Source organism: Notamacropus eugenii, chromosome 3 (genome assembly GCF_028372415.1).
Source record: "Notamacropus eugenii isolate mMacEug1 chromosome 3, mMacEug1.pri_v2, whole genome shotgun sequence".
NCBI lineage: Eukaryota > Metazoa > Chordata > Mammalia > Diprotodontia > Macropodidae > Notamacropus > Notamacropus eugenii.
Genome location: NC_092874.1, coordinates 1,968,377 through 1,992,716, shown reverse-complemented (window position 1 = coordinate 1,992,716; position 24,340 = coordinate 1,968,377). Strand labels below are relative to the sequence as shown.

The 24,340-nt window shown below is 51.8% G+C and overlaps 1 protein-coding gene across 3 annotated transcripts in view; it reads left to right on the top strand.

Moving 5' to 3' along the window:
- Positions 1 to 9,209, top strand: part of COL28A1 (collagen type XXVIII alpha 1 chain) — a 73,507-nt gene extending 64,298 nt beyond the window's left edge. For 2 of the 3 annotated variants that reach the window (XM_072650763.1, XM_072650762.1), the window contains exons 32-36: positions 569 to 1,123; positions 4,078 to 4,235; positions 5,505 to 5,706; positions 7,351 to 7,526; positions 8,131 to 9,209. In XM_072650763.1, the coding sequence (XP_072506864.1) occupies positions 569 to 1,123; positions 4,078 to 4,235; positions 5,505 to 5,706; positions 7,351 to 7,523 (1,088 nt within the window). In that variant the 3' untranslated portion in view covers positions 7,524 to 7,526; positions 8,131 to 9,209. The remainder of the gene's footprint in view (positions 1 to 568; positions 1,124 to 4,077; positions 4,236 to 5,504; positions 5,707 to 7,350; positions 7,527 to 8,130) is intronic. The other variant, XM_072650764.1, reaches the window with a different exon arrangement.
- Positions 9,210 to 24,340: the final 15,131 nt, after the last annotated feature.

Genomic DNA, 24,340 nt, shown 5'->3' with positions numbered 1-24,340 from the left:
TAGCGACTAGGCCTGGCCTCAGGAAGACCTGAGTTCAAATCCAGCCTCAGACAGTTACTAGCTGTGTGACCCTGAGCAAGGCACTTAACCCTTGTCTGCTTCCATTTCCTTCTCATAAAATGGAGATAATAACCCTTCCCTCCCAGGCTGCGAGGATCAGAATTGCAGAAGGGCTCAGCACATGCCTGGAGCATCATATAATCAGGCTGTTCTTATTATTAACAACAGTGTGGCTAGAAGCCTCCCTGGCCCAGAAGACTGCCTTCGGGCTGGGCCCTGAGCTTGGGACACCCAGACATCTCAGGGACAGACCAGCTCGAGGCTGAGCCTGGCCAGTGTTGGGGGGTGGACAGGGAGCAGCCTGGGACTTGCCCCACATCCTTTGTTGTGGCACCCCCCTTTCACTCTCCTGCCCTGCGGTCCTCATCCACGGCCTCTCAGAGAAGCACGGGTCAGGCAGCATCCAGGGGAGGGCAAGGAGGGGCTCAGGACTCCCAGGTCTTGGGGTCCTGAAGGTTCTCTCTCCCAGTCACCCAGGAGACTCACCTGTGCCGTTCTGGTCTTTCAGGCTGTGGGGCCAAGTGCAAAGAGAGCCCCCTGGAGCTGGTGTTCGTGATTGACAGCTCTGAGAGCGTGGGGCCTGAGAACTTCCAAATCATCAAAGACTTTGTCAAGAAGCTAGTTGACCGTGTGGCTGTGGAGCACGCCAGCGCCCGCATGGGCCTCATCAACTACAGCCACAAAGTGGAGGTAGTGGCCGAGCTCAGGCACTTCTCGGGCAAGGACCGCCTACAGAGCACTGTGGACACCATGCAGTACCTGGGTGAAGGCACCTACACGGCCTCGGCGCTGCACGCTGCCAATGCCATGTTCCAGTCTACCAGGTCCGCAGTGAGGAAGGTGGCCTTGGTCATCACTGACGGGCAGGCAGATACTCGAGACGAGATGAACCTGGAGCAGGTGGTGAAGACAGCCAACGCCTCTGGCGTGGAAGTCTTTGTAATTGGTGTAGGGAAGGAGAGTGACCCCAACTTTGAGGTCTTCCGGCTAGAAATGGACCTGATCGCTACAGACCCTGACAGTGAGCACGTCTACCAGATTGATGACTTCCTGACCCTCCCAGGTAAGGGGGAACCCAAACCTGTGTCACCAGGGAGGCTCCCAGGATCCCAAAGAGCTCCCTCCCTGGGAGGGAGTTAGGAAAGCTGGGGTAAACACTGCTTAGCTCTTGCCTTTGGGTCCCCAGTATCCAGCACAAGGCCTGGTATACGGTAGGCACCTACTAAGTGCTTGCCATGGAACCATTTTCAAAAGACTCCCAGAGATGGGGAACTCATTACCTTCAAGCACAGCCAATTCCACTTTGCTTTGAAAGGAGCTGATGCTGCCACCTTGTACCATGCTTCTCAGCTCCTAGCCCTGGCCTCTGGTGCCAAGCAGAACCAGGGCCCTCCCCCAGCCTGTGCAAGATCCATGCTCAAGGCTGCCAGACTTGAAGCCTTTCCCTATCTTTGGCCACATAGCTCAAGGGTGTAATTAAACTCTGCAGCCCCTTTGCCAACCTGTCATCAGTGTAGGCACATTAGAGGCACCTCTAGCTAGCTTAGCTTGGGCTGTTGCCAACCCCTGGGAGAGCTGACAAGGTTCTTCTTCCCTCATTCCTGGGGCCTGTTGAACCAGCAGGGGAAACATGATGCCAGTGCCACCCTGGAGCAAGCTGGCCATGCGTGCCCAGTAGGAAGCAGGCAGTGCTTCCAAAGGGCAAGGACTGTTTCGGCCAGTGAGCTGGCAAACCCTGCTAGAGTTACAGAGCATCAGAGCTGGGGGCAGGAGGGACCTCTCTGAGGCAGCACTGAGGGGCAGGGTCTCAGCCAAGGTCACACAGCCAGCATCCGCCTCGGGGTCAGGTCTCCTGACTTCCACTGCAGCACACAGACTCCCTGTACACCTGGGAGACAGGAAGTGTGGAAGACCACAAAAGATCCCAAAGCCACAGTGATCTCTGGGGAAACCACAGGGACAAAGATCTGAGGCTCGACTCACCCACCCACACCAGCCACTCACCTCAAAGTGTGCCCTCCCCACCGACCATGCCCAGATGGCAGACTGAGCCACCCACTCTGGAAGACAAAAGCCATACTTCCTAGCTGTCTTCCCATCCTAGAATCAGACAGGAGGCTCTCTCCTGGATGTCTGCCTATGAGGTGAGTCCTGGTGAGGTCAGGTGAGGCCAGTGAGGTCAGGTGAGGTCAGGTGGTACTAGAGGAGTTGCCTTTGGGCCAGCTCTGGTCTTTATGAGGCATATGTTACCCATACCACCCATACTCTAAGAGGAGGGAACCAAGAAGAATCCACAGTCATAGTCTGCTGCTGATGACCTGGAAAGGTCCTGGGATGATGGATGCTTCTTGAGGCCAGGGCTGGAGTGAAGCCACAAAGAAAGTTCATGGTGGTTCTGGGGCCAGCTTTGCTCCTAGCTGGGGATGTGACCTTGGGTAAGAAAGTTCCTTCTCCTGCCTGGGCATCGAAGGCCTTCTCTAGCCTCAGAGTCTGGTCCTCACAACAACCCTGGGAGGTTGGTACTATTATATCTCCATTTTACAGTTGAGAAAATGGAGGTAAACAGAGGGTCATACAGCCAGGACATGTCTGAGACTAGATTTGAACTCAGGCCTTCCTGACTCCAGGGTTGGCGCTCCATCCACTGAGCTGCCAGCTGGGTAGGGGGCCCCCTTGTAGGCTGAACATCAAGTGTGTTTTATTCAATAATCTATTCAGGTGAGGCTGTTTTCGGCTCTATTCCTCACCCCCATGGGGCCCATGCTGTGATCCTGCTCTGTGCTGTCTTCCCTCAGCAGTGGTCCAAGGCTTGAACCCTCCCTTTTCCCTTGGCACCCTCCCCTCCCCTCTGCCACACACACATCAACCCCCCTGCCATGACCATTTCCTCCCAAGCCTTACTGATTTGTCCCAGCCTAACCAAAGCCATGGGTTCCTCATGTTTTCTATGTCATTGGTCCATTGGGCAGTCTGGTTATGCCTATGGACAACCCCTTCTCAAAATCTCTTTTTTTTCCTATTTAGTATTTTATTTTCTCCCAATTACATGTAAGAACAACATTTAACATTCATTTTTTAAAACTTTGAGTGCCAAATTCTCTCCCTATCTCCCTCCCCACCCTCCCATTGAGAAGGCAAGCAATTTGATATAGGTTATACATGTGTAGTCATGCAAAACACTTCCATAGCAGTCATGTTGTGAAAGAAAACATAGACAAAAAAAACCCAACAAACCCCAAGAAAAACAAAGAAAGTAAAAAAAGAAAGTCTGCTTCAACCTGCATTCAGAATCCATTCGTTCTTTGTCTGGGGATGGGCAGCAGTTTATCCTAAATCCTTCAGCATTGTCTTGGATCACTGTATTGATGAGAATAGTTGTGATTCCCAACTGACCTTCACATGATACTGCTGTTACTTCTTACACAGTACATTTCACTTTGCATCAGCTCATACAAGTCTTTTCAGGTTTTTTGGACAGCATCTTGCTCGTCATTTCTTATAGTACCATGGTATTCCTTCATAATCACATATCACAACTTGGTCAGCCATTCCTCAATGGATGGGCATCCCCTCAATTTCTAATTCTTTGCCCCCAGAAAAGAGCTGCTATAAATAAAATCCCATTTTTAAATGCCTAGAATAAACAACATTAGGTTACAAAGGGCACTTGTTATACTAAAACACAGAGAACAGAATATCTCACATCCCTAAGGACAAGGGTCCTCAAGATTTCATCCTGAACAAAGGTCAGGGATGGTGGGGACTGTGGATGCTCAGGGCCTAGGAGACACAGGGTGTGGCCAGTTAGAGCCCTCAGCCACCAGAACAGGCATTCCGAAAACCCTCCTGGACCAAGAGACGCTGCTGCGTGGGGAGGAGACTTCTTGATCGGTGGGGCCATTTGGGAGGAACTTCCACTCCCTGCTTCTTCACTCATCTGAGACACTTGGCCTGGAAGACTGAGGAGGAAGATGGGTGGGTCAGCCTGCGTCTCAGGTCTCCTGTTTCTCTTGGCAGCCCTGGAGAATAAACTGTTCCAAAAAATCTGTGAGGACTTTAACTCTTACCTTGACCAAATTCTTGGCTCCTCGGTTCTCCACCCTGGATTTGGGACTAAGCTAAGGGGGACTGTGAACACCCCCACTGCTGAGGTGGAGCTGGACAGCGCCAAGTCGGTAAGTCAGTCCCTTTCCCCCTGGAGAGCGGAGCCAGCCTTCCAGGCTAAGGGAAGCCAGATGCTGCTCTGTTGCTGCTGGGTGACCCCAGGCAAGTCATTTAACTTCCTGGTCTCAATGTCCCCCTCTGGGAGAAATGAATGGGAGGTGCTGTTGCTAGATCTGTGTAGCTCCCAGGTGGTGGCGTTTCCTAATCTCACCTTCTTCAAAGGCTGGCCGCTCCCTGCTCCCTCCTGACTTCTCTTCCAAAGTTACCGTCTGTCTGTCTGTGTCTTCTCCGTGAAAATGGGAGTTCCTTGAGAGCAGAGACTGTGGATTTGCCTTTCTTTGTATCCCTAAGGCTTAGCATAGTGCCTAGTAAACAGCAAGAGCTTAAGAAATGCTGGTTTGTCTCCTGATTGACTCTCTGCCTGAAAGATGAGCTCTCCTGAGGTTATCCTCAGGACTGAGGGGTGTCTGCTGGCAGACCTTGAGATGACAGATGATGGGAAGCATTAATTCAGCACCAGCTGTGTGCCAGGCCCCATGATAGTGCTGCCTATAGGAAGAGATAGCATGGAACAGCCATGGCCCACATTCTCCCCAGTGCAAAGGTCAATAGAGGCTGGACCAGCTCAGCCAGACGCCTATACTACATCCAGTGCTTCCTTGCCTGGAACTTGCTGCCTCCTGCCTCTCGTTCAGGGCCTTTACTGCCTCAGCTGGATGGATCACGGCCCTAGATGATGATTGTGGGGGTTAGGCTGGTGGTCTAGACGAGCCCCGCTATAGCCTGGGCTCTTGGGTCTACCTGCCTGCTGGGTGGCAGCTCATGTTGCTGTTAGTGGGAGGGAGGCCCCCCTCGACATCTCTGGAGGAGGTCTGTGGAGGCCAGGTCTGCAGTAGGGCTGGTGAAGGCTGTTGTGGAAGTAGGATTGGCCAGTCACAACGACTCTTTGAAAATGGGGTTCAGGGGAGGATGCTGAGCAAAGGATGACTCCTGAGTAAAAAAGACCCTCTGCCTTCTTTCTGTCTTGTATTCTTGTAATCCTGTCTCCTGGGGAAGTGTTTGTGACTGGAGGTGGGGCTTGGAGAGCTGGCGCCTCAGGGTCTTTGGGTGCACCTCTTAAGAGGAGGCCCTCCTTTGCCATCTCTACCCTGCTAGCTGCCATAGCATTGGGCTGGCCCAAAGTAGATGCCTATAAGTGGTCATTGATTAATGGGGGCACAGGGAGGTGCCGAGGACAGAAGCATCGAGGAGCATCCGGGACTGATTCAGTTTTCCTGTAGCTCAGTACTCTAGGAGCCCAGGATGAAGGACCTGGACTTTCCCCATCTCCCAGGAGTGGAGTCTTCACTATAACAACGAGCAATGTGCCTGTGAGTCACAGACAGCCCCTCAGCCCCTTGACTGGCAGCGGCACATGGGATGAGGACACTAGCTCCCTTCAACATGTTCTTGTCACGCCTACCACTGAGACTGTACACCGAGGTGAGGGACTGGATGATCTTGGGATGCTCCCTTTTCTCATCTGTAAAACCAACAATAGTGGTCTAGACCTGCTATCCTTTTAAGTCCTCTGATTCAGAACAAGATTGGAAGGAGAAGTAGCACATTCATCTCTCTTCTTTGGTGGGATGAGCAGGCAGCCATCTTCTGGCTTCTAAATGTCATGGGCTGGAGCTTGGGTTGGGCCCAAGAGATTAAGAGACTTGCCAACTGGTTCCTGGAACCCCAGAATCTCTCAGAGCCCACCTAGTCCAGCCCCCGTGTGAACATCATTCCCATCAGAAGGGTATCCAGCCTCTCTGAGAGTCCCTGGGGAGGGCCCCCCAGGAGTCCTCAGGCAGCCCCTCTGTCCCCTTGGGACAGCTCCCATTGTTAGAAGATTGTGTTGGTCTTCAGGTTGGAGGAGTGAGAACAATGCAGAGGGGAGGTCTGGGGGCATTGGAGGCTGGCTCCTCACTAATAGGTGACAAATCCCTGCACTACAAAATTGAACCCTTGATTCTAACACATGAATAAATTGTAGTGGGAGGACAGCAGCCCCACCACAATCACCAATGGCCCACAGATGCTTGTCACTTCACTAGACCCTAATGCATTAAGAACTCTCTTTGACAGATTTCCCTCTGCAGAACATTGACTCAATACTGACTCCCATTTATGTGAAAGGAAAAGCCCTCCCAGGTATAGAGACTCAGCAGAAGTCAGAGCCAGGTGAGAGCAGGGTGAGGAGCCTGCCCGCCTGGGCACTGCTGGCATTGTGCCAAAGTGTCTTTCCCAGACATCCCACCCTTTGTACTCAACTGAAGAAAGCTATCTCTGTTGGACCCTATTGGATCCTTAACCCTCCCAGACTCTTAACTCTGGCCCCAGCTAGATGACACAATGGGAGCACTGGGCCTGGAATTAAGAAGACCTGAGTTCAAATCTTGCTTCAGATACTCAACAGCTGCATGACTCTGAGCAAGTCATGTCATCTCTATCTGACTCTGTTTCTTCAACTGTCCATAGGAGTAATAAGGACACACCTTCCCAGGGATGTGGTAGGGTTCCCATGAGATGATATTGCAAAGTGCACAGCACTGTGGCCCATAGTAGGTGCTTGATAAATGGTTGTTTCCTTGCCCCCTCATTTCTTAACAACCTCCTGGACCCCAGTCCCAAGATAATGCCTTGGCCCTTGGGAAGAGCTTACTCAGTGTTTTCTCTACCTCTCTAGTGATCTAAGTAAGGGCTTTCCTTATTCACACCTGTGAGGCAGAGAGTGCAAATAGTATAATTAATTGGCATTCCTTACAGAGCCATGGAGAAGTGGGGTGACTTACCCAGGTCACACAGCTAGCAAACAAACACTGGGACCAGACTCAAACCCAGGGCATGTTCCCATGCCCTTCGTGTGTGTGTGAAGCCCTCCTGGCCCATGCTAAGCTAACAAAGGAATTGACCCACTTGGGGCTTATTGTGCACTTACCAAGTGTCCCATCTCTGTGTTCAACCCTTCAAACACCTTATAAGGGCCGGGTTGCTTCCTCTCATAGTCTTCCTGAGAACACGGACCATGACCTGCCTCCATTCCCTGGTCTATAGAGGAAACTCAAATTAACTCGCTGCATTTTTGGGCCCTCCTAGCTCCTCGATGTCTGGAGGCCCTGAGACCTGGAGACTGTGGAGTGTATGTGGTCCGGTGGTACTATGATAAGGAGGTGGATGCGTGTGCCCGCTTCTGGTACAGCGGCTGTGGTGGCACCAGTAACCGGTTCAACAGTGAACAGGAGTGTCGCAAAGCCTGCGTCCAGGGATGAATGGTGAGTATCCCTGGGTCTCTGCCCACTCTGCTCCAGCCTGGGAAACAGACAACCCTGGCAGGGAGCCTGGAGCCCTTGGCCCACTCATAACCAGGATGGTCTTGTTTGGTCAAGAGGATTCTGGACTCTGCCCATCCCTGACTCTTGTTTCTCTGGACCCCACCCCAGGGTGCCCAATCACTGGTGCCCAGTCCCTCAGGTGGGAGACAGAAAGAAGCCCACATTACATGGGCGCTGGATGCCCAAAGTGCCATGGGAGCATTCTGGAAATGGGATCTCCCCTCCTCCTCCTCCATCCCTCCTCCTCCCCACATTGATAACTGAACTTCCCCTGTGATCTCTCTGTATGTAGCCCAGTCCTCCAGACTTGGATTCAGTTTGTTCAGATCGAACCCCAGACTCTTATCAGCTTGTGTGACCCTCTGCCAATCCCTTAACTTCTTCCTTCCTCAGTTTCCTCAAATGTAAAGTGGGGATAATAATAGCCTCTCTCTCCCAGGAGTGTTGTGAGTTCAAATGAGATAAGAGCCATTAACAGCTCTTAGCCCCAGGGCCTGGCACCTGGCGGCACTTGACAAGTGTTTGAACCCTTCTTTCTTTCCAGCGCTCTGCCAGAGAAGGCTTCTTAGGAGTGGTGAGGAGGCTTGTGATGAGGACGTAGAGGAGATGGGTCATCCCGCGCCACCCCCACCCCCCCCATACACACCAGAGAACACTGTATTTCTCCTTCCTGCACATCTGCCTGCTTGCTTCGTCCATATCACCCGCATGCTGAGCTGATGAATGCCTCTCTTGGCATGTGGGTACAAGCTCTTCGAAATCCTGTCTAACGGCACAAATTGAGGGTCCCAGGAACCCTGTCCTGATTCCTCCCCCTCCCCATTCCACTTCTCACTCCAGCCAGGAGTCTCTCTCTGTTTAGAGAGGAGGGATTGTTAATAGTCAGAATGTGGCCAAGCAGAGACAGCAGGCAGCCACAGATGGCTGTGGGGTCAAAGAAGATTAGCCTTGGCCAAAGAAAGATTCACTTGGACCAGACTCTGTCTTATTTTGACAAGAAAGAAACCAAGCTCTGTGAGTGTGTGTGTGTGTGTGTGTGTGTGTGTGTGTGTGTGTGTGTGTGTACCCATCATGGCGTCGCCTGTGGGGACGTTGTTGAAGGTTACATAAAACTGGATGAGGTGTAATTCTGAAAGACCAACATACTCTGAATTGGACCATTGGGTTGGGAAGACAGATGCAGGGGGAAAAAGACACACTTGGTTCTCTCTCCCTTTGGCATTTAGATGGAGGTGGGGTGGAGAGGGAGGGAGCCTGAACTCTGTCAGTGAGCATGGTCCCAAGATGTCACCCCATCTCTCCCAAACTCATCTTCTGGCTCTGAATTCAGGGGAGACTTCACCCGAGTACCTGAACCAGGGCCCCTGGCTCTGGAGAAAGCAGGGACGGGCATAGTACGCTGCCAGCGCCTGGAGCAGACACGTCCTTCCCTAAAATCGAGGGCAGACATTTTTTGGGGGAGGAGCATTCCTCAGACCAACAAGCCCCAATTTAATTCGTGCAAGATTTTCACTAACCAGGATGACAGATTCCCACTGGCCATGCTCCTAAAGGTCTCCTTTGCTTCAGCACCTGCTGTGGACTCCTGTGTGTGAACATTAAATACATATTCCTTGGCCATGACTAATGCCAGCACTTATGAACTCCCTTCTTGTCATTGTGTTCCCATAGCCTAGCACAGCACAGAGCATTCAGTAGGGTTTAATTAATGCTCAGGGAATTGACACACTCAAGTATAGTATGGGTGCCCACAGAATGTACCCATGGGATGGCTTCTCCTTGAAAGATCAATGGTGGACCCTGGACCAGAACTGCTTGTCTGAGAGGGCCTGGAGGGATGGGTCCCAATCTGTCTTGGGGGTCAGAGGGTCTGCACACATATTCAAGTGTGTCGGCACTTGGGGGTCAGAGGGTCTGCACACATATTCAAGTGTGTCGGCAGAGCATTGGTTACAGGACCTTGGAACCGGGGGTTTGGAGCTCCTTCTTGGAAGTAGACTGGCCAACTGTCATGGAGGGAGGGGAGCTCAACACTGAACACTGTACAGTCTTTTGTGGGGAAAGAGGCAGAAATCCACAGACTTACAGCCAGCTGGCTCAGAAAGGGATCTTGCAGCAAGCCTTGTCCAGACACTCTAATTTTATAGGTCAGGAAACTGAGGCCCAGAAAGGGAGCCACCCACAGAAAACAATGTCAGCCCTCAAATGTCAGCAGTTTGTATTTAATGCAAATCCACTTCATGAACCTTTGATGACTGTGGATGTCCTCACTAGGGATGCTCATTCCACTGATGGCAATTGCAGCCCTTTGTACATGAGTCAGAGGGAAAACAAGGAAGTCAGAGACCAGGACTGTGGTGTGAACATCATTAGTGGTCATCCATCCCCTGCCTCTACCTTGGCAGCAAGGTGGCACCACGGCACCTAGAATGCAGGACTTGGATTCAAGAGGACCCGAGTTCCAGTGCTGCCCCAGACACTTCAGGCTATAGGAACTGGGACAGGTCACTGTAGGAGCACTACTGAATTAGCATTATATAATTATATGAATTATTATATTATGCAAATCATATTATATAAGTACTGGCTACTACTACTGATCATTATAACATTAGTGATGCTACCATGGGGAGGTGGTGGACATCTGAGGGTGGGGGGGAGGGGGGAATAGCAAAGTCATGGCAGAAGCAGGGGACCCAGAAAGTGATGATGGAGCCAGAGTCCACAGCTGGCCAGATCAGGCTTCCTCCTGGCAATGGGAGGCTTTCACTGTTGGGCTCAGTTGCAGTCCCTGATTTCTTAGCCAGGGCCACTGTCAGAGCTCCAGAGGCTCTGCCAATTTCCCCCAGGTGCAAGTGGCTGAGCTGGTTGTAGAGTGAGGCCTTGGGATCCCCGTGCCTGTGCTTTTCTCACTGTTACCTTCGTTCTCTGAGACCATGACTGTGTTTTCTTAGGCTCTGTAGTCTGATCTTGGCAGTGACTCCCTCCCAAGGCTGCCTGCATGGCAACCCAGACCTGCACCATCTCCCCCACCCATGATCACCTGGGCAGCCTCCAGTCAGCTACCCGTCCCATCTCAGTGCAATGCCAGGCTTTGTGCTCCTATGCCCACAGAGAAGCATTCACCGCTCTGGGGAGACAGAAAAGGCTGGGTCGAGCGGGGCAGGGACTGTTGGTTTCCAGGGCTTGCTGACATCTGCTCCCCTGGCTCAGATGGGAATTCCCAAGATCCTTTTGGCCAGCACTCCCCAGGGTGCCTGAAACAAGGGCCCCGTCATGCCCCCTGGCTCTCTTTTCCTAGAGAAAAATCTGTCTCAGCCCAAGGGCTGAGAGCATCATGTGCTCTTCGGAATGTGAACTAATGTCTAGCAAATGGCTGCACGCTCCAACGACAGCGATCAGCAGTTTGGACAATCACGGTCCTTAGAAGTCACTGAACAAGTCGTTATTCAGGGAGAATAATTCTCAGTGGCTTCAGAAAAAAAGCGAGCGAGAATTGACCGGCTTACATGGAGAAATAACACACTTTGAGAGGAGGGGAGGGGAAGGCAAGGGGAAGGGAGGGGAGATAGGGGAAGAGGAGGGGAAGGCAAGGGGAAGGGAGGGGAGGCGGGGGGGGAGGGGAGGGGAGGGCAGGGATTCCTAGGCCGGAGGTAGGCACAGGGAGGGGGAGTGCTGTGGACGATGAGACGGCAAAGCCCGGAAAAGGAGCAGACAGACGGGTGGAAGGGAGCCCTGTCTGTTGTTCAGCGCAGGACCCTAGGTGCGAACAAAAACTTCAGGAAAGAGACAGCGCCGTGGTGCTGAAAGCCACGGGAGGCCAGGTAGAGGGAAGGCTGAGCACAGCGCTGGACGCGACCACTGGGTCCCTTGCAGGGAGCGCTGTGGCTGGGAAGTTAGTTTGGAAGGGGGTGGGTGTGTGAGGTCCCAGGCCAGATCTCAAAGCCACCCTGTGGCTAATTGATAAGAACAACAGCCTCTGATGTCCGGGGCAGCTAGAGGCACCATAGTGCACAGAGCGCTGGGCCTGGAGTCAGGAAGACCTGAATACAAATCCAGCCTCAGACACTTACTAGCTGGGTGACCCTGGGCAAGTCACTTCAGCCCTGCCTGTCTCGATGTCCTCATCAGTAAAATGAGCTGGAAAAGGAAATGGCAAACCATTCCAGAATCTTTGCCAAGACAACCGTTTCCACGGAGAGCATTGGTATGCTTTGTTCCACAGGGGCACCAAGTCAGACATGATTGAATGACTGAACAATGACACCACAGGTTGATGTCCGTAGGGTTCAGCACTTTATAACCTGTGTGCTGTGTCCTCCGGGGGACGATAAATGAAGAGCAGGGGAGCCCCAGTCCACCACCAACCATGGCCACTGTGACTTTTATTTAGCTCCCACAAATCACAGCTACTGAGGGGAGGGCTCCAAGGCTGGGGGAGACTCCAGTTGTGTCCAGGGGACACTCTGCCTGGAGGAGATAGGAGCCTTCCCCACCTTGGCAAGCAGCCTGGAGAGTCTCTAGAGGGCAAAGGCCCCACCCTCCTCCACCCAAGCCCCCAGTGTGTTCTCTTTCCCCAACGGAGCTCCCCTTCCTCCAAGGGGTCTCCCTTCCCCCAAAGACCCTCCCTCACCAGTAGAGCTCTCACTCCCCATAGCTCTCCCCTCCCCAAACCCTTCCACATTCCATAGCAGATCATTTCTAATGACTTCAGCAGCACACTATATGACTCTATCCCAGGTGAAGAACCCTGCCTTTCACACACTCTGTTCTCTGGGTCCTCCTCCTCCTGCCTTTCCCCCCAAAACCTTCACCTGAAGCCAGTCAGAGCAGTTGGATTACATCTGAGTGAGCCTGGAGGTCATTTCACCCATTCTGCAGTCAAAACTCCACCTTATTATACCTTTCCTGAGGGGCCTGGCTCACTTATGTGGAGAAGGCTAGCTTAGATAAGCAGAGGTTCAAGTGTTACAATGGCTGGGAAGAGGAGGGCAAGGGTAGAAGCTACCTCTGAGAGAAGAAGCATGGGCAGGATGTAGCTGGTCCAGGGGAGGAATCCCTCCAAGGGAGGGAAGGCCCAGGGATCCTGGCTCCAGGACAACCATCTCCCATGGCTAACTTTCATGGAAAGGAGACTAGACACAGTGATGCCTGAGGGAAAGTTCTGCCTCCCCTTCTGGCTTGATCTTGTGACCCTGGAGTAAAGGAAGAATGGGGTGGTTTCTAGGGAGGGGCACAATGGAGGAAGATTGCCAGTTGGAAGTTACATTCCCAATACCTGGTTATAATGAAAACTTGGTGGAGAGTCAGTGGGTTACCAGAAAAAGAGGAAAACTCTTCCAAAGACAATTGCCCTGCAGCAAAACCCGGATCACTCCACCCAAGTCATGGTCTTAGAGAGTTACCTGACTTACCCAGCACCACTGGGCAATTGAATCCATGCTTTCCTGACTGTGCCCAAGATGGCAGGATAGAGGAAGTTTTATAGCTCAACTCTCCCCATTTCTCTCCAAACAACTTTAAAATTAGCCTTCAAATCCTTCCAGCCTAAGACACCTTAGCAGAAGAGATCCTTGATGCTAAGGTGGTGCCTGCCTGAAGCACACATAGCAGCCACACCCATGATGGGGCTTGGAGGTGGCAGAGATGACCATAGCCTCTGCCCAGAGATGACTGTAGCCTCTGCCCAGAGACAGTTGGATTGAAAAACTGATCAGAAAGAGATTACAGTTGAAACAATGCAACAACCTTAGTAACTTTAGCAAAGTTGCAGGATCTAAAATAAACCCACCCAAGTCATCAACATTTTCACATATTACCAACAAAACCCAGCAGGAAGAGATAGAAAGAGAAATTCCATTTAAAATAACTGCAGACCACATTCGATATTTGAATCTATTTGCCCAAACTCAGGGATTGTATGAGCAAAATTATCGTTTTTCACATAAATAAACACAGATCTAACAATTAGATAAATATTAATTGCTCATGGCTAATATAATAAAAATGACAATTCTACCTAATTTAATTGACTTATGCAGTGTCATAACAGTTAAAGGACCAAAGAATTACTTTATAGAACTAGAAAAAAATAAAAACAAAATTCATCTGGAAGAACAGGAATGCAAGAATACCAAGGAAATCAATGGGGGAAAATGTGAAGGAAGGCGGCCAAAGAGAAGCAGATTTCAAACTGTTACAAAGCAAAAATCATCAGAACAATCTGACACTGGCTGAGAAACAGAGTGGTGGATCAGTGGAATATGTCAGGTGCACGATACAGGTAGTAATGACCATAGCATTCTAGTGTTTGATAAACCCAAAGATCCAATCTTTTGGGGCAAGAACTCACCCTTTGAAAAAAAATGGCTAGGAAAATTGGAAAGTCATTTGGCAGAAATCAGGCATAGAACAACATCTCACACTATATATCAAGGTAAGGTCAAAACGGATACATAATTTGGACATAAACAGTGATATCATAAGCAAATTAGGGGACCATGGAAAAATTTACCTATGGATAAAGGAAGAGTTTGTGACCAAACAAGAGATAAAGAGAATTATGCTAAGCGTAATGAACAATTTTGATTACATGAAATTTAAAAGGTTTTGCACAAACAAAACCAATGCAGCCAAAATTAGAAGGAAAGCACAAAAATTGAGGAAACTTTTTATAGCGATTTTCTCTAATAAAGACCTCATTTCTAAAACATACAGAGAATTGAGTCAAATATATAAAAAATAAGAGCCACTCCCCAGTTGATAAATGGTCAAAGGTATGAACCAGCAGTTTTCAGAAGAACTCAATTCCATCAACCATCACATGAAAAAAATGCTCTAAATCATTATTGATTAGAGAAATACAAATTAAAACAACTGTGAGGTATTCCCGCAAGTCTATCAAATTGTTTAGTGTGACAGAAAAGAAAAGTGACAAATGCTGAAGGAGATGTGGAAAAAATAGGGACACTGCATTGTTGGTGGAGTTGTGAACGGTTCCAACCATTCTGGAGAACAATTTGAAACTATGCCCAAGGAGTCATGAAACTGTACATACTCCTTTGACCCAGCAACAACACTGCTAGGTCTGTATCCCACAGAAATTAAAGAAAAGAGGAAATTTATTTGTACAAAAATATTCATAGCAGCTCTTTTTTTGGTGGCAAAGAACTGGACATTGAGGGGATGCGCAGTAGTGTGGGAATGGCTGAACAAGCTGCACTGCATGATTGTGATGGAATGCTCTTGCGCTGTAAGAAATGAAGGGCAGGATGATTTCAGAAACACCTGGAAAGACTTAAACGAACAGATGATGAGCGAAGTGAACAGAATCGGGAGAACATTGTACATTGGAAGAGCCGTGTTGTGTGATGACCACCTGGGAGAACCCCAGGTGCTCTAAAGAGTACCATGAGGAGAACATTCTGAGGGACCCATGCAAGTTCTCCACAGGCAGGGAGAGAGCCGATGGAAGCCTACTTTTTCTGCTGCCTCTGTTTTTCTTGCTTTTGGTTTGTTTTTGCAGCATGGCCAACGTGGAAATATTTGGCGTGAATTCACATGTGTAATTGATATCACAGAGCTTGCTTTCTCAGTGAGTAGGAGAGAGGCTGGAGGGAGAGAACTTAGAACTCTAAAAAAATAATTAAAAATAAATAAACGAAAATGAAAACTTTGAAAATAAAAACACCATGCCCCTGTGTCACACTGCTTCTCATCCTAGCCCCTGATAACTGTAACTATATGCAGAATTGTTCACATTTCAATAGGACGTATAATTATAACTGGGTTCATTGTAGTTTCATGAATTGATTTGACTCCAGAGGCTGTGTGTGCTCCACCCTGCTGAACACTGGCAATTGAAAACACTTAGTCATCAACTTAATTTAGCCAGCACTTTTGGTCTGATTGGATCCACTGAAATTTGAGGAAAACATCTTTGAAGAAGGAGAGGAAGAAGTGGGGAGGTGGGCAGGGTCCCCTGTGTGCAGAAAGGGCCAGAGGCCAGGGCTCTGGGGTTGCAGGGGACAGCCTGGCACTCTGTCTCCTGGTCTGGCCCTCTCTCCCTCTCCTGCACACGGAGGGGTCTCCATGAGGGATAACCTTCAGCCTGGGCTCCGTTCTTGTCTCCCTTGACTGCCTCTTTCAGCTGCAGGTGATTCCTGGTCTCCCTCTCTCATGCTCCAAGCCTATACTCTCAGGGGCTAGCAGGATCTTTCCTCCTGATGCCTCTTCATTGGTGCCCTGATCTCCACATGGTTGAAAGCAGACTCACCCTGACATCTTGCTACTAAAGCTGTTTTTCTTGTCCTTTCTCACTTCTGCCCATGGTGGTCAACACCTCTATGAGCTGGGTCTAATACCTAGTGGCCTTCTTGCCTGGGCCTGTGGTCCCTCACATCACTCCCTGCTGGAGGAGGCAGAGAGAAGACCATACTCTGCTCCTGAGGCTTTTCCAGTAGAGTCTGAGGTACTAGTGAATGAGGCCCTGGAGCCATGTCCCCTGCTCCCCTGCTGTGCTGGTCAACGGGGCCATCATGGAACTGGTGAGGCAAAAGCCCCACTCTAGTCCTTTCCACAAACCTGTTTACTCATCAGTCCCTGACATGGCTCCCAGCCATGGCCTGAGCTGTCATTACCCCATGTGCCTGTCAACCCAACCTCCCAGGCACCTCTAAGCCCATCAGTGACCTGGGACCAGGTGGCACCCAGCAGGTGACAGAGTTCCTGTTTGAGGCTTCTGCCTCTCCCTGCTGGGTCTCTGACTTGGGGAAGGATGGCCACAAGGTCCCCCGGGAAGGGGCCTCACTCAATCTCAAGAGGCTGAGCACAAACACACAGCAGAGGTTTAAATGCTGATTCCTGGAGAATCTGAAATAACTCATTAGGCTCATGGCTTTCCTCTATCCAGAGGTGCCAGAAGGATGCTCAGATGAGACTTTGCTCTTCTTCTGTGAGAGGACATCTCAAGGTACAGACGAGTCTGCTGAATTCATGGGCTGATTTAGTCCTGGGACAGCCTGGCCCCCTTCGCTGCCCCACCAGGGCCCAAGTCTTCTGCAAGGGCTTTTCTGGGAACTGGGAGGAGGGCAGTTCACTTGGGGAAGGTCCTGTCACACTCTGGGAGCTCTGAGGGACATCTCTGGTCCCCAGTTTTGTGAACTTGATCCTCACAGCTCTTGAGGGATGGGAGCTCAGGTGTCCTGGTCTCATTTTACAGGTGAGCAAAGCCAGGCAAAGCCTGAGGGTGCCAGAGGGAAGATGGGTCTGCAGGTCTTCTGGACTCTGCAGCTACTCTCCACCCCTGGCAGGCTGCATCATGACCCGTGAGCAGGCTGGGCTCTGTGCTGACTGATGACTTAGCCATCAGCCTAAGTCTGGCATCAGCCACAGGCCATGCCAAGGAACTGGGCCTGGCCAACCTAAGGAGCTAGGGCAGAAGCTGACTTCCAGCCTGGCTTCTTTGGCCTTCCCATACAAGTGACCATGGCCATCATCCTGTAGTCTCAGCTGTCCATAAGAAGTTGTCCCGGGGGCGGAGCCAAGATGGCGGAGTAGAAAGACGCACATACACATAGCTCTGAACCCACAACCCATAGAATGGCTACAGGGAAGTAACTCACGGCGAATTCCGCACCCAGAGGCCACGGAACATTGGAGCGAGGGAGATTTCTGTTCCAGAGAGACCTGCAAACCTCTCGCGGGGGGGGGGTCCTTCGCGCTGCGGACTGGGCGCCGGGACTAGGAGCTGAGTGCAGCCCTGCCGCGGCCGCGGCACCGAGAGGAAAAGATCCGAGCAGGCTTCACAGACAGGATCTCCAGCGGCCACGTGGGTCCCTCCACCCCCAGAGGGATCTGCAAACCTCTCGCAAAAGGTCCGTCGCGCTGCAGACACAAAGCCCAGCCCAGACCTGCTGCGGCCACGGCTGCGGCACCGAGAGAAACAGATCCGAGCAGGCTTCAGGGACGGGATCTCCAGCGGCCGCACAAGTCCCTCCACCCACAGGTGACAGGGGTGGGTGAGAGAGTCTCTTTGGCGGGTCGAGAGGGGAGTGGGGTGCCCCCATAATTCAGGCCCCCCCGGGAGGTAGAAGCTGAGAGGCGGCTGCAGACAGGGGCTCCCCAAGCGGGCGGGAGCCTGAATCCATTGCGGAAGGTCTGTGCATAAACCCCCTGAGGGAACTGAGCCTGAGAGGTGGCCCTGCCCCGACCTCAGCACCAGAACATAATCTCATACTGAATAGCAGCCCTGACCCCGCCAAAAGCCCTGAGGCTGGAAGCAGCATTTGAATCTCAGACCACAAACACGGGCTGGGAGGATCAGGAGGTGAGGTGGGTGTGAGGAGAATATTCAGAGGTCAAGTCACTGGCTGGGAAAATGCCCAGAAAAGGGAAAAGAAATAAGACTATAGAAGGTTACTTTCTTGGCGAACAGGCATTTCCTCCCTTCCTTTCTGATGAGGAAGAACAATGCTTACCATCAGGCAAAGACACAGAAGTCAAGGCTTCTGTGTCCCAGCCCACCCAATGGGCTCAGGCCATGGAAGAGCTCAAAAAGAATTTTGAAAACCAAGTTAGAGAGGTGGAGGAAAAGCTGGGAAGAGAAATGAGAGATATGAAGTCAAAGCATGAACAGCAGATCAGCTCCCTGCTAAGGGAGACCCAAAAAAATGTTGAAGAAATTAACACCTTGAAAACTAGCCTAACTCAATTGGCAAAAGAAGGAAGATGGATGGAGAGCAGCAGAGGTTAAGTGACTAGCCCAGGGTCACACAAATCTTGTCTGATGTTGGTCTCTCGCCACTCTCTCCTCCATCACCCAGCACTTTGTCCATGAGATTTCCCTCAAGTCACCTAACCCATTCTCCTCAGTGACCAAGCTTGCAGGCAGACAGAGGCCAGAACCAAGGGAAGGAGGCAGCTATAACGGGAAGTGTGGGAAGCACTTACTTCTCCTCCAGGCAGTCTATTGTGACTGGCTCAGAGAAGAGAATGTTGGGCACACCTTCTGCCTCCCAAGAACTCCCTGGTAGGAAAGTTGGCCCGGCAGGTGCCCACATCCTTCTGCTGAAAGATGCCACGGGATGGCAATTAGGATTTGCAAACAGTAATTCTTCACTGCAAATCATCTGAGCTCTGAGTCATCCAGCCTTTTATGGGACTCGATAATCCCCGGCTGATGGATGGAAAATCCAGGCGAGAAGAGGGCACAGGGAGCTGCTGAATGTTGGGACAGAAGTAGACAGAGAGCTTGGGGCCCTAAGCCTGGAGTGAGAGGCAAAGTTTGGGTAGGGGCCTGCCAGTCTGGCTTTGCCCCCAATGGCTGTCTCTGCCCGCTAGGGCTCTGCCCTTGTCCCTGGGAGAGAGTGCTCACGTGGAGGCAGCTGTACCGGGAAGGCGGGGCAGGAATCCTGGTGAGGTGGGCTGGAGCAGGGGTGTGTGTGGGGGGAAAGGGTTAGCACCAACCCAGAACAAGGCTGGGTCTTGATGCAGTTAGATGAAGGGGGAGGTAGTGGGGTGAGCAAGGGTAGGGAGAGGGAGACCACAAAAGAGGGTACAGGGTTAGGGAGATGGCCACTGGGGAGAGGAGTGATGGGGTGGGGAACAGTGAGAGGAGGAAGAAGGGAGCAGTTCCAGTCCTGGCCACCAAGGCCACCAAGACTCTCCTCCACCTCAGCTCTTGCCATCTGCAGCCCCTTGAGATCTCAGACAGAACCTGGGCAGCCTTGGGACCCCCACCAGCAGACCTGGTGGGCAGGCCCTCATGAGCCAGCCCTGGTTCTCCCAGTTCAGGGTTTTCCATGAGCAGCTGAGCTGGGAGTGGGTGGGAAAAGGGACCTGGGCTGCAGGCTGCTAGGGACACAGTTTGAGAGCTCTGCTCACATCTGGAAAGGTCACAACTTCATCCCCGTCATGGGCACATAGTGCTTTGGCTACCTGATCTCAGTTACAGATAAAATCACTGAGGCTCATGGAGGGTCGGTAACCAGGTGGTGGCAGTGTCAAGCTGGGATCTCTCCACCCTCAAGGCCTGGTTCTGTCCACGTGTTTGGGCCTCTAAGGATGGGGTCTCAGCACAGAGATGACCAGGTGGGAGGAGACTCGAGAAGAGATTCGGTGAAGAACGCCCGTGTCTTAGGGCTGATCAGGCCCTAACTCTAACTCATGGAGAAAGAACCCCCAGAAGGTCCATCAGGAAGACATGAGTGGTTGGGGCTGAGAGGAATAATGACAGCGGGCGCAGGAGCTGACTTGGAAGCTGGAGAGAAGGTTCAGGGGTGAGGGCAGGAGCAGGGACATCAGCCAGATCCTACCCGCCTTTGGGCTGGAGTCCTCCAGGCAGCCCAGGCCAACCCTTGTGCGAGGGACCAGGCCACGCCCCTAAATGGGGAAGCTGAGTGCAGGAGGGGGCAGTGGATGCTCATCGCTGTGCTTGGAAGAGTCCCCTCAGGACTGTCCTAATGTCACTGGGGCCGGGCTGGGGCACTGCCTCAGGGCAGTCAGACAGGAGCTTGGGGTGACTTGGGGAATCTTGCAGGTCAGAGCCTTTCCTTGGGAGCTCAGCCCAGTGTGGAGGAGGGAAACATTTGGTAAGTGCCTACTAGGTGCAAGCCTCTGCTAAAAGCTTCAGCACTATGCTCTTCACCCTGCCAGGCAGGCACTGCTATCACCCCATTGTATAGAGAAGGAAGCTGAGATAGAGGGGAAGCGATGTGCCCAGGGCCGCACCACTAGTAGGTGTATGTGGTGAGATTTGAACTCAGGTCTTCCTGACTCCAGGCCCAGGGCTCTCCCCACTGCCTTAGACAGAAGGATTTCTGCACTTTGGCCCCCCTCTATCCCAGGAGTACTCACAAGGGGCAGTTGGTTGGTACAGTGAACAGGAAAGCTAGTAAAAGGCCTGCCTGCGGACCCTTTCACCTCAGCTTCCTTACTTATAAAATGAGGACAATAATGCCGTTTGGGTCACTGGGAGGCCCAGATTCTGTAATGTTTGTAAAGTGCTTTACAGACCTCAGAGAGCCATCTGAACAGTAGCCAAATGGGTGGTGAGCCCAGGCTCACCAAGGAGCAGGCTTAGCTGCTGCATGGGTGCCACAGTGTGTGACCACCATAGCAAGTGGCCGCTATGGCATGTGCCTGCCAGCACAGGCCCGTCCAAGTACAGGTCCAATGACTTTTCCTATCCCAGGACCAGCTGCCAAATGTCCCATGCTGTCCATGGCCTCCGAGGCCCCAAGAAGAGACAGCCAGAGAGAAGGCCGCCCCTGCCCCCTCCTGCCACCCCATTACTTGCCCCTTCTGACTCTCATGCCCATCAGGAATTGCAACATTTGGGGAAGAGAAGTGCTCTTGGCATCAGACTCTGCCTCTGATAGTAGCTGTGCAACCTTGGACAAGCAGTTGATCTTCTCCAGGCCTCAGTTTCCTGCTCTGTAAAATGAACCTAACAGCGGATGTGGCCATTTCCTAACCCTCACAGGCCCACATCCTTGCGAAGATCAGAGGGCAGGTGATTCAGAGACTGCACTCAAGGAGCTGGAGGAGAGGTTAGATGAAGAAACTGAGGCAGGCCCAGAGAGACAGGGTCCCAGCTCAGTCACGCTCCTCCAGGTCCAAAGACTCAAAGCCTGACCTCACACCAATCCTGCCAAAGCAGCGTCCGCTGACCTGGGAGGAGCAATGAGCCTCCAGCCTCCAAGGGGGCTGGATGGCACCTCCTGGTCACTACCAAGGCTTATGGAGGGGTTGGTCTGGGGCACCGAGGGCAGGCAGTGGGAGGAGGTTAGGACCGGGGCTCCTTATGGAGTCTCTCCTATGAGGGCACACATCACTTACACAGATCAGGACTTGGCTAAGAATGGCCCATCTCAGCCCAGATTCTGCTCCTCCCCTACCCCCAGACCCATTATCCCAGGAGAGGGACAATAGGTTCCCAGTTGCTTCCTGGAGCTGACTTCCTCATCAAGCCAATACCTGGAGGGAGGGGCTGCCAGACTCACATGACTGACCTTACATGGAGACCTTTTTACAAGTCAGGATACTGAGTCACAGGAGAGTTTATATGACCCAGGTTAATATGTAAACAGGATAACTGGGAGGAATAATTAGAGCCCTGTAGTGGGCCCCTAAGGCTACAGTTCTCTCTCTATAAATGGAATCAGAACCTGTCTATAAAATTGGTGAAGGCAGGACTGTGGGTGGCTGGGTCTATGGCCTTAGGCAGAAAAGTCCCTTCATCTTCACAGAAAGAGGGAGCCGTAACTGAGAGCTGGCTTTAGAGGAGCCAAGGCAATGGCATGAAGTGACTGGCCCCCTTTGGGATAACAGACTCAGAAATACAGGGACGGAAGATGTGCCTGGCCAATCCGGGAGCCTCCCCAGGCTGAGGGTCAGTCAGTAGCTGTTCAGAGCAGCCTTGAGGGCTGGTGGGAAAGTCCCATCTTCAGTGAGGATGTCCACAGATTCTGGATAATGATGTGTTCGGGAAAGCTGGTCCAAAAGTCCTCTGTGCTGTCCCGAGCCCGCCATCCTCTACCCCCTCCCTTGCACCCCCCCACCCCCTCCCCCCCGCCTGGCTCTGGGAGCCTGACTGGTCTCCCTAGTGCATGGTTTTCTCCATCTAGGCTCTGTTACATTACAGGAGTCAGTGGCTTTATTGAAGGGGGGAGTGGAGGAGAACTATCACCATGGCCCTGCTTTCCATTCAGACAACCAGGATGGTAAAGTGGCTCATTTCAAGGAAGGTATTTAAATCCACTGCAGTAAGGCATGGACTGAGTCCTGAACTTGGAAATGGGACCTGGGTTTGAGCCTGGTTCTGTCCCTGGGACCCTGGGCAAGGTCTTTCTTCTCTGTGGGGCTCTGTTTCCTCATTTATAAACTGAGAGGACTGGATAGGTAGGTGATACCGCAGTGGGTACAGCACCAACCCTGGAGTCAGGAGGATCTGAGTTCAAATCCAGTCTCAGACACTTACTAGCTGCATTGCATGGCCCTAGGCAAGTCATTGCCTCTCCCTTCCCCCCCAATAAAGAAAGTTGTTAATGGAGGGGGACTGGGAAGTCAAGAAGTCCTCCAAAGTCTCTTCAGGTTTAAATCTACCAGGCTAAATTTCCAAATAGGAAAGAAATGGGAGGATGTGGCCAGAGTTGGAGGAAAAGAAGGCTAGCTCCTTTAGCATGCACATTGTAATAAAACCGTGGAACTGGGAGTGTCAGGGGTGGAGCCCAAGGGCCCCCAGAATCCCAGGCCCCAGCTTTTCTGATGAAGAAGGGAGCTCAGTTACCTCTGCCTGGCAGCCAAAGCCTTCCTTTCTTTGGGCTCAGAATGGAGCAAACTGGCCGCTGCCCCTCCCTGTCCCCCTCTCCCTCTCACCCTCCTTTTGTGTCCCATCTTCTCTCACTACCTGGTAAGCTCCTTGAGGACAGGGACTGTCTTATTTGTATTTTTGTATTTTCTTATTTGTATTCCTAGCTGTTTGACCTTTCCTGTTCCTGGCACATAGTAGGTGCTTCATTAAGGTCTATTGACTGTTGACTGTCCAGCCCAACCCTGCACTAGGATCACTGCTTGGCCACATGGGCCATGCAGAACAGATCTACCCCCTCTTCCTTGTGAGAGCCTTTCAAATATTTGAGAGCAGGCCTAAGCTGTCTCCACTCACACTGAGTCACAGAATTTGAGATCTAGGACGGACTCCTCCAATCTCCTCGAAGGGGTCCTGTAGTGCCCCCCTTGAAGCCCTCTGGGGAGGAAAAGCTCACCCTGAAGAGGCCACCCATTCACTCCACTTGGGGAAGCTTTTACCTTGAGGAAGTTTGAGGAAGATGGGGCTTGGGGAGTTCTAGCTATAGAGACTGGTTCAGTAAGACCAGAGAGACAGAGATCATGGATCTGCTCTGGAAGGTACTAGGCGAGGTGGGGGAGAGGTGGTCCAGCTTGTCCAGGGTCACACAGGCAGCTGATGTGCATTTGGGATGTTTGGTACCTGTCTGTGTACATACATACATACATGTGTTTATATGTTTGTGTGTATGTTATCTCTGACAAAGAATGGAAACTTCCTGAGGGCAGGCACAGCTTTGCACTTAACATAGGACTGGCACAGAGAAGGGGATTAATGATTGGTTGGCACTCACCTTTAAAATGGCTTGAACCTGGTCAGCCCCACTCCCAGCTCCTAGTGGCCAAGCCCTCAGTCCCCAGATCCTTGGGCTCCAGCCCTGTAGGTCACCCCCAGGGAATCGTAATCACAGGGGGACTTGTTTGGGACTTGATAGGAATCCCTCCTTCCTAGGGTGACTTTCCCCCTCTCAGCTCCTGAGCATCCCAAGCTAATGGCAAGCATGCTGGGAAATAAGTAATGCACATGGTCAGTGTGGAAGGCCTGACAAACAATGGAAGTCACCCATTCTCCAAGTGGCTCCAGCTGCTCCCAGGATGCCAGAAAGGGCAGAGAAGAGCCCAAGTGATAGTGGGGGTGGTGGCAGATCAAGTCAGACCCTCTCCTCAGGAGCAGGAACTCTTAAAGGGTCCCTACTGGGCTCCCTCGAATGGCTCTGAGGTAACCAAGGAAGTTGGTAGCTGCCAGTTACATCCTTTTCTGGGGTGAAGCAGGAGCAGGAAGCCTGGCCTTACCTCCCTCCCTTTCTGTTCACACCCAAGTCACAGCTATGTGGCACAGTGCCAGGCCTGCAGTCAGGAAGACTCATCTTCCTGAATTCAAATCTGGACTCGCACTTACTAGCTGG